The sequence below is a fragment of the Chiroxiphia lanceolata genome, chromosome 1 (genome assembly GCF_009829145.1).
Source record: "Chiroxiphia lanceolata isolate bChiLan1 chromosome 1, bChiLan1.pri, whole genome shotgun sequence".
In the NCBI taxonomy this organism is placed as follows: Eukaryota; Metazoa; Chordata; class Aves; order Passeriformes; family Pipridae; genus Chiroxiphia; species Chiroxiphia lanceolata.
Window position 1 is genome coordinate 136362030 of NC_045637.1, and position 16731 is coordinate 136378760.

The following is a 16731-nucleotide window of genomic DNA, read 5'->3' on the forward strand; positions in this document are numbered from 1 at the left end:
TTCAACAAATAGTATATTTAAAGGGACAGCAGTTATCAAATGCAGTCTCACTGTTTTCTGTTGCACCTAGCAATAACTAACAACACTTGGCCACAAATATCTGAAGATGAGGAGCATCGGATGGGATGATTGATTGATTGATTGATTGATTGATTTTTGATTGGTAATGTCATAAACAGTCTTCCAGTACTGGGAGAAGGCAGCCAAAACTTAATCTACTGGAATGTAACTGCCATCTGTTTGGCTGATCTATAACGATTTGCTCTGTGAATGCCTTACTCTCTTCCTTCAGCTACAGAGACAGTAAGAGGTTTTTCTACAACATACTATTGTGCAATAGCAGAGCTCATTCCTGGGTGTACCAGCTGCTTTTTCTCTGGTTGAAGTTATCAGCTTTCTTCAGTTATAGCCTTAAAGAGAGAGAGCTCAGTAGCTGGCAGAGCTTCTTGTTCAGTAATGTCTGTGGTTTGGATCAAATTGAATCCAGTATTTAGAAGTAAAATATTCATGCAGTTGGATTCAACAAAGACTCTTATTCCTAAACCTTATTTGATAATATCCTCCATCTCCTAGAGATTTATAGTACCTTTCCATTTCTCGTGAAGAAAAAATGTGTCAGGAAGAGAATTAAACCTAAAAAGTCCAATGTTTACATATGTGATTACATCACTGAATCATGGTGTCCTACTTCATTGAGAGGGAACTTTATTGTTTCATGCCTGTTTCAGTAGTACTTTCGTATACATTTTTGGCCAGAATCCCAGTTAATAATCTGAAATAATTTCAGAGATATAATGTAGTTGTTACTTTTAAATATCATATATAGTTACTTTATGTTATCTTGATTGTGACAGATCACCCTAATCTGTTAAGGGACAGCAGTTATTGATGAAATGGGTATGTGGTGTTTGGGAGTGTTCATGTAAGTAACATATGGAATGGGTGTTCAGTATTTGAATTGGATTTGAATTTGACAAATACTGAACACCAAGAATTTAAAAAAAGGCTTAAACTTCAGTTGTGCTGAGCTTTTACAAGTAGTGCATGCATTCAGCTTTCCTGAGAAAATTCAATTGTATTTGGAGAAATATGGGAATATAGGCAAGATGTCATCAGAAAATATCCCTTGTGAAAACTGTAAGAAATTAATCTTCTTTACAATATACAGTAAGATGGCAACTCAGCATCAAGGATGGCCTCAGGTTAAAAATAACTTACCTCCCAAAAGACAATTGTTATGAGAGAGGTTCTAATAAATATTCCCTTTATACTCACAGAGGTTGCTGACAGTAATCCTCACAACTGGTGAAAAAAATGTCTGGAAAAATCCTTTGCTTTAATGCTGTACTGTTCAGTAGAATAAAGGTGCTATGTACTTCATACATATGCAGTTTTTGGACAGAACTGTACAACTAGAGAAGCAGTGGGAGATAACACTCCTATCCGTACCTGAAAAACAAAGGAAAAAGAAAAACTTTCTTGAAGTAATAATGTGTATGTTCTCTACTTTCTGTGAATGATCTTCCTTTCAGTAATGTGCTTCTACATCATTAAAAGACACTGAAAGGTTTGTTTCTCTTCATAAGTGTATTTATATAGAATTCTAGCTATCAGCAGAATTCTACATCTGTACCATATAACTTAAAATTATTTTCTTAATTCAGTAGTTTACATGCAAATTTATTGTAATTTTTGAAGCATTTTTGCATCTTCTTATGCATGTGGTACCTGTGGGGGATGGAATACATTATAAGCAGGTACAACCATATAAACAGGTCTGACAGAATGAAAACTCGTAGGTATCTAATGATATCAATAAAATCATATTTATGAAAGGCTCCAAGAATTCTATTTCTATGGTAATACTATTTAGAAACCATGAAGGCAGTAACTTGGAACACAAGCTTGGATCCTAACTTTACTCCTGAGCTGCTGAGCTGCTCAGATCAACTTCAGTAGTTCGCTGCATGAGCCTTTTTGTAGTCAGATTGTAAATTTTTACAGATAGGATTAAGAAAAATTAGGATGTGAGAGAGAAATAGTTAGTAGTATATTCATAAAATACATCTGCATGAAGGCTATGAAGCTTTTTCAGAGTAAGAGGAATTCTGTCTTCCTTCTAATATCCAAGTAGAAGTGAATTTGTTTCCTTCCAGAAGTATCTAAGGTTATCTAACTTGAATTAAAATACTAAATGAGACTTCGTTTTTTTATACAGAAAATTTGATAGACATGAGTAAGTCCTCACACTGACAAAATCTTGAGCTGAAGGCTCTAATAAAAGTGTTTGATTTACAAAACGTATAATGAATCTTCTTTGAGCATGGATCAAGATACCATTTAAAGCATTTGTATAGAGCCTTCTAGTTGTGGAGGTGGAGGCTTAGGTACTAATAGTTAACTGGAGTAGCATTATTGGTTATGAAAAACTGGAAAATTTAAAAATTTTGCAGAGTTTTGACTATGGTTTAAATATTGCATGTTTATCTGAAACAAACTATTTTAGTAATTATTTCTTCTTTATCTCTGGAGCTCTTTCCTTGAGGTTTGTGATGCCTCAAATGCACCTTTTATTTTCTATGGAAATTTTGTCAGAATGATAAATTAAACTGGGAAAATATATCTTTGTTTTCAAAACCTTTTAATTTACTGTACCTCCTTTATACATGACAGTAATAACTGTTTCTGTTGACCATTAAAGGAGGAAAGAATTTCTAAGCTGGCTGGCTTTTGTCATCTTCCTGGCAGTATAGTTTTAATTATGTTTACTTTTGTGACTTACCTAGGGCTGCTGAAGTTGTTAGAAGTTGCTTCAAAGGTGTCACTGAGATTTACTGAGCACATAAAGTACATCCTGGCATAGAAAGTACAGCAGATGATACAGAAAGTGTCAAGGAGAAAGTAACCTGATTATATCTGCAACAACTAAAGTAAAATGCATCAGTAATGATGTTAATGTAGGGTGAAATCCAGCTGAAACAGGATTTATGGTCAATATATTTTAAACTAGGACTTGAATAGTTTCATCTAGAATATAAGTTCTTATCAAGTATGTCTTCAGCTCAGGATCATGTCACTAGGAATAGGTTGTGTATGTTCCGGGGAGTGGGCTGTGGGGAGGGAGTGTCAGGTCTGCATGGCAGCATGGCCTGAGGAGATGGTAGTCCTGTGCTGCTGGCTGGGAATAAGACGTACTGCAGGAGAGGAACTTCTCCATCACCAGGGTAATTCTAAATTCTAAGTCCACCTCTTCCATTTTCTAGGGTACTGTTTATTTTCTAAGTTTACTCTAATTTTAAAACACTATCATTGAGGACTTGTTTAATTTGCTTTGTCTCAAAGGAGGTGGAAGCAAGGAAGGAACTGACACTACCATGTACTACTTTTATAGTATTACTTCAAGCTTTTCAACAGAAAGCTGGCAATGCTGTTGATTTAAATGTTTTATGGTTACAACAGCTTGGGATGTGTAAAGGAAGACTGAAAATCTGAGATTTGTTTCATTGCTTATTTCAGGCCACACACTTTTTTTTCTCTCTTTCTCTGTTTTAGACAGGAAAGTACAGACCTTCACAGCTACTGACCTTGACAGAAATTTGCTGTGACATGAGCATAACAGCAACTTCTGTAATTTTAAAGACCACGATAATTAGGACACTTTCTTCCACAAATGTATATGTATTTGTCTCTGAATGGCAAATCTACAGTAAAGCAAACTTTTGGAGATCTAAAATAAAATAGCATTGTAAGCCTATAGCTATCAGAAATTTTTTTGGATGTTCTTATAAGGGATAGTCTAGTGAATTATGTTCAGAAATGTTAAAAACCACATTGTTTTTAAGGTGTTAACTGTGAATACTGCTCATTGCTTTGTTAGAGCATGTCCATTATTAAGGAACTTAACTGGCCATCTTGCCTCAAAAGCCATCAAACATTTTGCCATAGATTTCACTGATGTGATTACAGCAAGTATATGACTGGGATTTAGGGATAGTGAACATTTTCATCATAATATAAGGTGATTGGATGAGGTAACTGCCTTGTCAACTGCTAGTGGTTAGAAGTAGAGCTGTCTCTGCAACACATTTGCAATTTGTACATTTTTTCCTTTATTACTGAGTTGCAGTGTACATGTTGCTGCTGCTCTCAGAAGCGACAGGACTCAGTATTTCAAGGGAGAGTTTTACATAAAACTAATGTGCATCTTCCATATCAATCTGTGGTTTTTTCCCCCTTTCAGGAAGATACAGATCATAATTATTATACTTCAAGGACGTATGGCCCATATGATTCTACCAGCCGGGATTTGTGGGTCAATATAGACCAGATGGAGAAGGACAAAGTGAAGATTCATGGGATCCTTTCCAATACTCATCGGCAAGCTGCAGTAAGTTATCATAGCATTTTCTTCTTTGACTAACATTGATGTTTTCACCAGTGACCCAGATAGTAGTATTACCAAGTATGATGACTACTGTTCACAGAGCTATATCTTTGAATCTTAGTTAAGCTGTGAAAGTCTTTACAGTGTTGCTATCAAGTGATTCCAAGTTGTATTTTTGAATATGCTATAAAAGTCCTTTAGAGATGCCTTTACAGACAGATTTAAAATTTTTCTCTGTTCAGGAGGATCACAAGCTATCAAACAGTAAACTACTTGTGTTGCTGAAGTTGAAGGGAATTTTACCACTGAGTTCAATAACAACAGAACTGGGTTCGGGATGAAGTTGAAGTTTAAATCTCCCATGGAACGTATCTGTGTTTTCGCTTCTATTTTGCATGAGGTGTCACACTTACTTTTTCTTTTGGGACAACTGAAAAAAAAATCATGAGAATGTCTTATAGTAATAGAAGTGATATGATCACAGTTTTTGATTATTGACAAATAAATATCACAGAACATAAACAACAATCATATTTAACTTATTGTAATCATGCTGCCTGGTAAAATTGGTATGAAAATAATAGGCTTACAAACTTGGAAGTGAAATAGAATACTGTATGATTTACAAATTGTATTCTCTGTTCTCACCTGTGGATAGAAGCTGCATATATAGAAGAGCCAATATCAGTACAAATTAAATACAGAAAATTACAACTCAGAATTGTGTTTCATGAGGATCTTGTTTCATCCATTTGCCAACTTAGCTCCAACAAAAAGTCCTTGGGTTTTGCCAGTTTAAAACAAATTCTAGTGGACACCTTAATTAAAAGTAGTATGGTTTTTAAAGATGCAAATGAGCTTAACAGTTTTAAAGCTGAGAGAAAACCCAAGTTTAATTCATCTTTTCTCTGAGTTTATTTGTTTGTTCCCTGTCACAAGCCAGGTGACTGGCTCAGAGAAATGCAAGAGGTGACTGGAAGAAATACTGTGATATTTAGCTCAGAATACAAAAAGCAGGATGATGTGATAAATCCAGTGCATTTGACTGACAAAGAGTCCAATTCAAAAAATATATTCCTCATTGTCAAAAAGACTGTAAGGAGCCAGAGATAATGCAAAAACAGAGGGTTCAGACAGTTATATGTCTTTGGGGTAGATTTAATAAAACATTGTATAAGCTATTTTCTTAAAAGAATTTGATTCTAATGAGAAAAAAAACCTCAGGGCACCTAAAAGTGAAAATCTTTATTGTCTACCTTGCCAGCTTCATGTGGGTTCCTGGTGCTCTGTGTTGAGGGAGAGAATGGAAATATGCCAAAAAAAAAAAAAAAGGTGTTAAAATATTTATAAATACCTATAAAAGGTATAGCATCTTTCCCTATTAAAAGTAATTTGTGAAAGTGAGATCTAAACATTAGTGAAATTCCTTTGAAAAACTTTAACCTGCGTTTAAGGATTAGTGAAGACGCCACCCTTCCACATCTTTGTTGTAAGCAATTTTGTTTCCAGTTGGATCCCTGAAATTATACACCTAAAAAATGTCAATTCCAAGGCGGACATTTTAATGCAGTTATTAAATTGATGTTTAGAACGAGGCAATTTCTTTTTCTTGGTGTGGGATCAGTGTGGAGGACCATTCAGCATGGTTTAGAACTCTGATATCCATCTCTTTTCATACTTACCCAAATATCTTAGACTGTGAACTTAAGTGCCTGTAGCCATGTCTACATACATTTTTAAAGACCTCTTTTTCAGAGGTGTGTTTTATGTCCTTCCTGAATGATGAAAAAGTATCAAGGAGTCATCCCATCAGGTTTTATATTTCATTTATACATCTATAATTGATTTCTTCTATGCATCTGAGCAAACAACATCCATATGTACTACACAATGAAGTTATTTAACGGAGGTGTGCTCTCTATAACTGTACAACTGTAGAGTCATATATTCTGAAATGATCATACATAACTGAGCAGCAATCTCTTCCTTTCCCTTCCATAGAGATAAACTTTGTCATTATTCTTTTTTAAAGGCCATTTTGAACATCTTTTTGTGACTCAGTGATTACACTGATAATTTCTAAACATTATTCTCTAATTTGACAGTAGAACCAGGAGTTAAATTATTATATGCTAAGAATCAGTGAATTCATTTAACAATGTCAGGGATTCTTTGAATGGTAAAACTTTTACACTTAATTTGTGTGTTTTCCTTCAGTTTGAAATATATAATCCTAAGAGTTCCCAGAAGCTGTCAGGTGGTTTTACTTCTACAGGAAAAGTAATAAAGAGAAGATCCATGAGGTGGTTTGATTGTATAAACGGCATAGAAATTGGTTGCAGAAAGTAACACACATATATTAATGGACCAATTAAAATGTCTAACACTACAGGATTTATATCACTAATAGTAAGGATTGTTTCTTAACATATGACCACCATATTCTTAACCATAAAATAAAATTTTAGGAGTGGCTTGGATATGCAGTGTTTAGATATCTAGTAGCTGATTACTCAAACGCTGAACTAGATACAGGATACCTCATAGCTGGGAACTCAATTCCCTTTTCTCACAGTCCATTCGATCATTAAATATGAAGAAAATATTTTTATTTCAGCAGGTTAAAAATTCTGATTTCTTTTCTGAAAAAAAAGGTATAGTTTCTAGCAGCAAAAGTGAAAGCACACTTTTAGTGACTATTAGAATATTGTGCTTTAAAACATTCCTTAAATCATGTAGCTTCTTATTACAGTATTATGCTAAAGTGTCTACATTAAACATTTTTACATTGTCAGAATTTAAGGCATCCTTTTTTGATTTAAGTCAGTGGGAGACCTGTATCTGGCTTGAGTGGGCAAATATTTAAGTTTTTATTGTAAACATCTTTATGCTAATGTTTATATTACAGCAAATGAGAAGATTGCTAAGGGGACAGTTTTCATTTGAAGCAGTTTAATGGTTACTGTGTATTCAGAAAGTTAATGCTACTAGGTAAAATGGAGGGTAGCACACAAAGGAAAGAGGGATGGTTTGGTCAGCAAATTAGTAGTTTTAACAGAGTTCTTGGAAATTATGTTTGGTAGAGCAAGGACAATTTAAATGGACTGCATACACAGACATAGCATACACTTCAGTAGTGAAAACTTTAGGACACGGAAAAAGAACATTTGTTTAAGTTAATTCATTAGTTGTCTTTTGCATATGCCATTTTGATTAGAAATGTTCACTGGTACATCCATATTTATGTATATACAGAAAAGGTCATTAGAACCCACTCAGTCCAATTAACACAATGCAAATGGATTTTGCATTTTAATTAAAAACAAACAAAAAATGTGCTAATAAATCCTGTCTAAATTCTGTCTTCCACTTAAGTGGAAAGTAAATCTAATTTAAAGTTACTGTAAATCTTCAGCTGCTAATTTCATGCTAAATAAGTCTTTAAACATTTCTGGTGGATGTAAGCATAATTCTTTCCGAGAGAAGAAGTACTCAGATATAATCTGAACATAATAAACCCAGGAGAGAAATAATGGTAGGGAAAATAAAGACAAAAAGTGATTTTCTTTTTCCTTTTTTTCCCCTCTATTTTAAAAATGTATGAGCTATTGTGCTTTCTGAAGTGGAGACATCGAACGATAGGATTGAGGGACAGTCACCAACAATCCACCTTCCCACTGAGTTTTACTATAATAATTCCTCCTAAATAAGAAATAATGGGCTTCATGCCTGTTTTCTATCTGGGATTTGGACCATTATGGAAGCGATGTGTTTTTCATGGAATATTATATTTAAACTATGGAAAGACCTTACTGGGATTTCAGCATTCCCTTCTACCATAACTACTGATTTATTCAGTTTAACCAGATAGCACGTGAGGTGATAAGATCAGCCACAATATTTAGTGAGCTTTGGGAAAGTAGTGAATAGGTAGAAAAGGAGAAAGCCATAGGTAGAGAGGAAAAATGAGTTTGAATTCGAATGAGGCTTTATAGTGAGCTTAGTTGAGAAAAGTCTGTTCCCCAAATTACAGTTCCCTGCTATGAATTCACCTTATAGAGGGTAGTCATCTGTAGGCTTATACAAACAATTTTTTTTTATTTTTATTTTGCAGTAAGTACCTTATGTAGAGTTTGTTGTTGCTTCTGTTGAATATTTCTTTGTACATCATTTTGTTTCCTAGTTGACAGTATAGAGAAGTTTAGGAACTGGTGTCATACGGGATTAATGGAGAAATTGCCTTCCAGTGACCAGCCTTCATTAGATAAGCACCCAGGTAGCTGCAGGTAGTCAGGGAGAGCACTTGAATCTGAAGGCACATGTGATGGAGGAGCAAATGACCACCAGTCAAGGTAGGAGGCATCCTGTAAAATGTAGGTATGGCTAAGGCTTTAGATATTGATGACTCCTCTTAAGAAAGAGGTTAAAGCAACTTTTTTTTAAGGAAAAACTCTATAAATCTTTTTTAATTTTATTCTTATGAATGAGTTATAATGTCTATTCATGTATTTTATTTTCTGAAGTCTTTAATTATGAAGATCCACTGCTTTCAGGTGTTCAAGTGCTACACAGAATTGTTTCCAGTAGCTATTACCAGTTTCAAATTCAAAAAGAATAGCAAGGCTCCAGTGAAAAATAAAAAGCAATGAAACAGATATTTGAAGTGGAGGACTGTTCCATCTTGTTTTCTCTTACCTTCCTGCTCAATATTGATTTTATTTTCTGTTGTTTCTTTCAGAGAGTGAATCTGTCCTTTGATTTTCCATTTTACGGTCATTTTCTACGTGAAATTACCGTGGCAACTGGGGGTAAGTGGCTTTCTAACAATTTACTTTGAGTAATATGGGAAGAGTTTCTTGCAGTTTTTTAAAATACTGTTTTTTCCCCTGCATATGTCAAGAGATAAAGTGCAGCTTTTATTTAGGAAATCTTCCTGTCCACAAAAAAGAAAGTCACAAAATATCAATATGATGAAAAACCTCCAGGTGTTCAAGATGAACTCTTATAAACCCATCTCACTGTAAGACTTTATAATATTAATCCTTTTCTGTTAAATATTTCCCCAGAAATCTTGTGTGTATGTGTGTGTAGTAGTTATACTTGTGGAGAAAGTGCTGGAGCCAAATCAAGGAGGCAGACTTAGGATTTGCCTGCACGAGGGCAGAGGATTTACTATCCAAAGATAAGTGATACTAGAAGTACACAATTTGTCACCTGTGAGGCAAACTAATTGCAGTGCATTGTCTTGGTGTGGTAAGGCATCTGAAAATGTACCACAGTGTTCCTCTTCTTCTGTGGGGTAAGACAGGAGGTGTGGCATAGCTCAAGCTCCTAGTCTTGCAGCTATGGGCACTACTGCTGACTTGGGGTTAGGGTTCTCCCTCCCACTGCTGCTGGCTGCTACTTGCACCAGTCTCCTGCACTAGGAACAGTCATTGACTCCTTCTGTTCCCCTCCCTCTCCATCTCCTTGAAAAACAAAGATGAGACCAGAGGATAATGAGATGACATGGAAGACAACAAATGATAAAAAGAAGGAGTAATGGTGAAAAAATGAAAACAGGGAAGTGAAAGACAGCATCACAGAGAGCACCCCCACAGCATCCGCTGGTCCTTGAACAGGTCCAGCAAGTTCATGGACTCTGGCTGGTGGTGCTCTGCCTAAAGGTGTGACAGGACAAGCAGGCAGAAATAGGAGCCACTATCATCAGGAGCAATCCTACACTGCCACAGTCAAGGCTTCTTCTCATGCTATGGGTGGCCAGCTGGCCAAGATCAGGGGATGTCCATGTCCCACCGGAGTCCTAAATGCAGAAGTTATGACTAAAAGATTAGCAAAGTCTCAACAAGAGTAGGAACTAGAACAGAGGTTTCTGTCATGCTCCCCATCAGGATTTCCATTTTGCTACCAAAGCAAAAGAATGCAAGATATGGACAGAGGTGAATAAATGCTGACATTAAATGGTTGATTTGCAGAAGAATGATAAAAAAGGATGCAGAGTTATGGGATTACTTCAGTATCAGGGTTTTCTCTTCTTGATCAACAATGATGTTTTGATGCTGATTTTGATCAGAAAAGCCATGAACCACTGATTTTGAGACTTGCCTGATTTCCATTCTGCTTTGCTTTTAGTTTCATTTTGGTGCTTAATTGTTAGTGCATAGTTCTGTATTCTGTATTAGAGGAATTGCATTTGACAGGGTACCAAAATCAAGTGCATGATCTGTGCAGCATGAAAGAATGGGGTAGGATGGACCCTGCACAGTTAAAACAGCAGCAGTGGAGACATTGTTCATTCTATAAATGTCCCCTTATTCCTACTGCTACTGCTATACTTTCTTCTTTAAAACTTCACAAAGTTCATTCTTCCTTCAAGTAATTGTTTTTGTGTGGTCACTCTGTTGGGCCTTCCCTTTTAATGGAAGTCCTGAATTTTTACCACTTTTACCCCTTTCACTAATACGCTGCTGTTACCAGTTTCGCCATCTGACCCCAAAGACTTGGGAACAAAGTTAAGCTCCTAAGGAGAGCTGTGTACTAGTAATTTGTGTGGGAAATGTTGTTTCTTTTGGTTCAGAGTATTTGGAGAATTCAGATGGTTTTGGTCTTGATTTCTTTTTTTAAAAAACACACGAGCATTTAAGAATAGCTGCAGCTCTACAGCACTCTTTTCTCTTCTTGCTATTAATGGAACACTGGATGATAATTCTGCTTTTATTTTGGTCTACATTTACTAAGTAAACTAATATTGCTGTGAATATATCTATGGATTATTGTCAAGCTAAATAGGACCTTAAAATCAGTCCTTTTAATATACACCACTGCCATTAGCATAGAGATACTTGTGTCTTCATTGACACTTGCATGATTTTCAACCTCAAACTTAAGCATGAAAAAGCAAGATCTAGTCAGTAATAGCTTTAAAAATATCATCTTGATAAAGCTCAGTAACTGTAAATCATTCTGTCAGTCCAATACAGGATGCAACTTTTTCTACAACTACAAGACCCCCAAACTCATTTAGTGGAAAAAGAAAGGTTTATTTCTGTACTAACTCTCTGATAAGTGGGGTTTTTTTCTATATTTGCAAATTTTGTTGCTAGGCTGAGCACCACACTTCACCACCAATGACATGATAAAAAAGGATAAATACAGTTTTCATATGCTTTGTATATTGTATGGTCTACTATTTTGTAGTAACCAGGATTTTACAATGGCATTACTATTATTAGAGAGCTGAAACACCTCCAGAGGTTATTCTGACATCAAAAGAATGGCAGAGTTAATATCTACAGGAATCCCACATGACAGATGTCTACTTCAGGAAGAGCAGGATCTGATTAATTATGCTAATGAAAACACTACAAACTGTTTTTCCTCTAAATGATAAATTAAATAACCTTATTAAAAGGAAAGCTTAGGACAATGGCGCATTAAATCCCTGTCACAATAAAAATGTCTACCCCAATGGTTTCTGCAATTCTTCATGGAGGGTACACTGTGGCATAGTAGGCTTCCCAGGTTACTTAAGATGACTTTGAAACTGCCGGTGTAAATCTCAACTATTTTTTTTTCTCTTTAGCTAATATTTATTTCCTCTTCTGAATGGTTTTGATGAGCTGATTGTGTTTAAGAAAAGGAGGAACAAAGAGTGAAAATAAATTAGCTCAAGGGCTTTATTCACTGTTGTCCTTAGATTGTATTTGAAGAGGCTATTTAATTCATAACTAGGACGTAAGACATCTTATAGTATTATTAACATAATTAGTAGTTGCAGCTTTGAGATATGGACATCTATCTGGCCACATTCCTATAGAGAGATCTCAAAACTTTAGTAATAGTAAATAACACTAGAAAAAGCTGATTTCTGTTTTTTGTGAAGCTTTCTCCAGTTTGTACTCCACAGGCCACAAGTATGGTTAATTTTGTAGTAAACCACTCATGAGATAGTGAGCTATATAATGCATTCCAGGGAGCTGAGTATATGAAGTTTGTTTGTTGCCAGTCACTGATACTCGTCATAGACCTCAGTGGCTGTGAAGCTGGGAAAATCCTTTTTTGTGCTACATCTATCCAGGCAGTATTATAACGCTTCTTAGAAATGTCCTTGAAGCTCTGTGACCCCACATCCTACTCAACATGCAGCAAATCTTCATCCCTGGTTGCATTAATTTTCCATGCACATAGGAGTAAGTCCCACTTGTTTAATCTCTGTACCTTATTTTGTAGTGCAGTTTTGTATCAGATACTGTAAATTATTTAGGATTTTCTTTCTTTTATGGCACGTCTCTTTGATATTACATTTCTCTCTGGTATTGCTATACCTATAGCAGCATTACAATGAAGGGTAATAGACAACCCATATTATGACCTTTCACTAAATCTTTTGTTTGTTGCCTTGGATTGTTGTGGTTTACCCCCAGCTGGCAGCTAAGCTCCACACAGCAGCTCGCTCCCTCCCCCTACAGTGAGGTAGGGGAGAACTGGAAGAGTAATAGTGAGAAAACTCGTGGGTTGAGATAAAGCCAGTTTAATAGGTAAAGCAAAAGACTACATGCAGAAGCAAAGCAAATGGAGGAATTCACTCACCACTTCCCACGGGCGGGCAGATGTTCAGCCGTCCCCAGGAAAGCAGGGCTCCATCAGGTGTAACGGTGACTCCGTAGACAAATGCCATCACTCCCAACATCCCCCCCTTCCTTCTTCTTCCTTCAACTTTATATACTAAACCTGACATGATATGGTATTGAACATCCCTTTGGCCAGCGGGGATCAGCTGTCCAAGCTGTGTCACCTCCCAGCTTTTTGTGCACTCACAGTCCACTCTGTCACTGGATGTGTGGGGGAGCAGGACAGGCCTTGACACTGTGTAAGCACTGCTCAGCAATAATGAAACATAACCATAACATACAGGAAATTGCAATTAATAAATAAAAAAGGTGTTTGGAATATGACCAAAAATCTGTAGAGGTGAAAATAAAACAAAGGTCTTTCTCAAATAGATGTGTAAAACTTGGTGTCATATGGGGTCTAATTCCCCCTTGGGGTCACCTTTAAGTATATGGTGGCTATAACTTTCCTTATTTGACAGATTAGTTAGTTCCCTTTAGCTTTCATTATTTTTTTTCCTAGCAGAACAACATCTGGAAGCTCCAAAACAGATTAGATAAGTTTGCAAGTCAATGTGACCTTTGAGTCAAACAATTATTCAGGAATTATCATTGAAAAGAATAACATGTGTGCATCTCCTGAAAATGTTATAGTTTTCTGATAAGTAACTATCAGATTGGGCTCTGTTGTAGTTTTGATATAGGTTTTTCAAAGCCCCTTTCTGTTCAATTTTCTCTTTGTCTAGTGAATATTTCTAGACCAATTCAGAATATTGTCGTGACTAGAATTTTCTGACATTGAGGTTGTTTGCTTTGAACCATCCATCATGTTTTATTTCCAAAGCCAGTAACTGCTTTGCAAAACAGAAGTCAGTGCAAGTATTAACATGTTTATTATGACTGTACACTTGTATGTTTCACTGGCAAATTCATTACAATTAATTATTATTTCGATAAGGAAAAAAATATTTCAAAATTGAAAGAAATTGTTTCTGCTTGAACATCACTCCTAAAAATGTGGGAGTAATTAATTTCTGTAAACTAAAAATGGAAATTAAGTCTGTGAGCTAAATCCTGAAATCTGGTTAATTTTTCACTCAGTCTTAACTCAGGCAAGAAATTGCTGATTTCTAAATTGAAAGGGAGAAAGAGATGAAGAGCAGTGGAAGGTTGAAGCTTAGGTTGCGCTGGGACATGAACTTGTAGACCTCAGCTAGATGGACTGTACTAGGACAAGATGATGCTGACAGTTAGGGACAGGATGAGTTAGAGGAAGGGTTTGACTTTGGAGTTACAGTGTTAAGGAGACAGGAGCCCCATGAGGTAAATGAGCTGAAAGAGGTTTATACACTGAAAAGGCAGAGTATTGCTGAATGTGATTTCAATTCACAGGGAGCACTGGATTGTAACAAGGAAATGGTATTATCCCAGAAAAGCTAAAGGAAAAAGAACTGCAGGAGAAATATATGGAAGCAGAAATCAAGCTGAAGGTCACTACTATTAGGATAAGTAATAGCCACTTAATAGATTGGCAATTTCAGTAGTAGCTCCCAGTGGGGTTGCTGTTGTACTGGTATTGAGGAGCACAGATGAGTGGAACAAGAGGGAAAAACAGGTGTGAATAAAAAGATGAAACTTCAGTGTTTCACCTCTTTGGTGGTCTCTGTACTCAAACATGCAGATAATTATGTGGGAAATGCAGGTATGTGAAATTGGAAAGACAAATACTGTAGAAATTACAGAAGATTACAAAACAAATAATTGTGTTGGACTGCCACATGGAAAAATATAAAAACAGTATTCTTAATGGTAACCACAGAATTGCTCAGAAAACCACAGAATTGCAGGGGGGTTAGAAAATAAATTGAACAAGGTGAGAGCAACTACACAGTGATCTTTAATAGGCAAAGATCACTATCTATTCTAGCAACCTCTGAACATGCTAGTAAATGCCTGGAAATTCCATGAAAAATTCAATTTCAAAGACACATAACCTTATAAATGCTATCAAGAAGTAAGAAATAAAAAGTAACAGAAAACAAGAGTTTAGTATTTGGTGAAGGAAAGGAAAAGGTAACTGAGTAACATGGATTTTGCTTGATGAAAGGTTAGCTAATTCACAATGAGTTGATCCTTGATAGCACTGGAAATGACATTGTATAAAGAAAGTGCCCAGTCGGAAGTAACTGCTATAAGCTGCAAGCATGGGCATAGCCTGCAGGCAAATTTACAAGTAAAAATAAATTGGTTATATACAAAGAGTACAATTCATCAAGCTGTGCCAATCTATTTCCATATTTGTCAGCATAAACTCATATACAGTCAGTAGAGTTGTAATCAATATAGTCAGCAGAGTATATGAATGCTGAAGGCAGATGTTTAAAGTAGGTTGGATGAATTGCATTGTGTCTAATTCTCTCTACATGTCACTGCGTATAAATTTAGCTACAAAGAGAGTCTCATGTGATCAGCTCATATATATGGTATTTACATTTTTAGATTTATAAAGCTTAGTTGACTATTGAGACATTTTGCCAGCTAGCATGAAGAAGGCATCAGAAATTCCCACCTACCAAGTGCAAGAGCAAATTGCTGAAGTTGAAACAAGCAGTTGACTTTGTAATATTCTGTATTAAATTCTGGTGAGATAATATTTGTTAAATCATCTTTCGGTAGAGGAATATTCCAAATGGAGAAACTGTTTGAAATAATTCTTATGATGGAGATGCTGCCTGAGCATTTCTACCACTGTCAATAACAGAAGGAGTAACAAGTAAAGAAATAAAAAAGCCTTCCCAGTAGTAAATCTAACTGTAATCAAATTAAAGTTGGTCATTTTCTAAAGCTGAGATCAAGAATTCTTTGTATGATTTTTACTTTCTGAGGTCAGATCATATGCTTAAAAATATCTGTACTTATGAAAGAGAGAGGTCTTTGTGCATCGAAGATTCACACAACTTTTCATCAAAACTACATCTTACCCTCTATTGACACAAGATAAAACCACAAGCACTGAAGGTGCTGAAATAAATTTTCTGATGAAACTTGATGTTTTTTGAACCTGTGCTGATGAGCAGCTGTGAGGTACCTGAGCATGGTTTCTAAACCCTGACCAGTCAGGATAACAGATTCAAAGTAATCTTTTATTCTCGCAAAAAAGAATCATGCATATTTCAGTATCAAACTCTTTGTAAGTGCACAGATGGCTTGTGGGAAAGTAGCAGAGGCAAAATATCTTGCATTAGCAAGCTAGTTGGTTAGCTACCTAAGCACTGAAGCTCTATACAGAGATAATACACTTTTGAGTTTCCTTTTGGACATTGAATGTGTATAAAGGATTATGGAATTCATGTTTAATTGTACTGGTTTTAATGTAGCAGGAGGGATATGAAAAATAAGTACTGAAGTGCAGAGAATTCTAATATAATTTCCGTCACATTTTGTAGTACTTTCAAGAAAAGAGGATCAGTGAAAGAGGAGAGAGCATGCTGTGGGGAAGGAATAAAACTTGATGTTGCAGTGTCTGAGCCCCATTCTTCTGTACTGGCACACAGAGCAATACCTCTGAGCAGCAGGGAAATGTGTCCACCTAGCTGGTGGTGCTGTGGAAAGAAAAGGATCAACAGAGCTGGGATCTGAGCTTATTAATGGTGAGGATGGTGGTTCATTTGCAGCCTGCAGTAATTCTAGGCTACTGAAAAATTATCTGGAGATTTCTAGTCCTCAGGGAATGATTAT

General features: G+C 36.0%; 1 protein-coding gene across 1 annotated transcript in view; it reads left to right on the forward strand.

Annotated features, from left to right (window-relative positions):
• Positions 1 to 16731, forward strand: part of PLXDC2 (plexin domain containing 2) — a 253250-nt gene that overhangs the window by 130238 nt on the left and 106281 nt on the right. Inside the window, 2 exon segments of the mRNA XM_032701298.1 lie at positions 4241 to 4387; positions 9123 to 9192. Coding sequence (XP_032557189.1) covers positions 4241 to 4387; positions 9123 to 9192 — 217 coding nt within the window.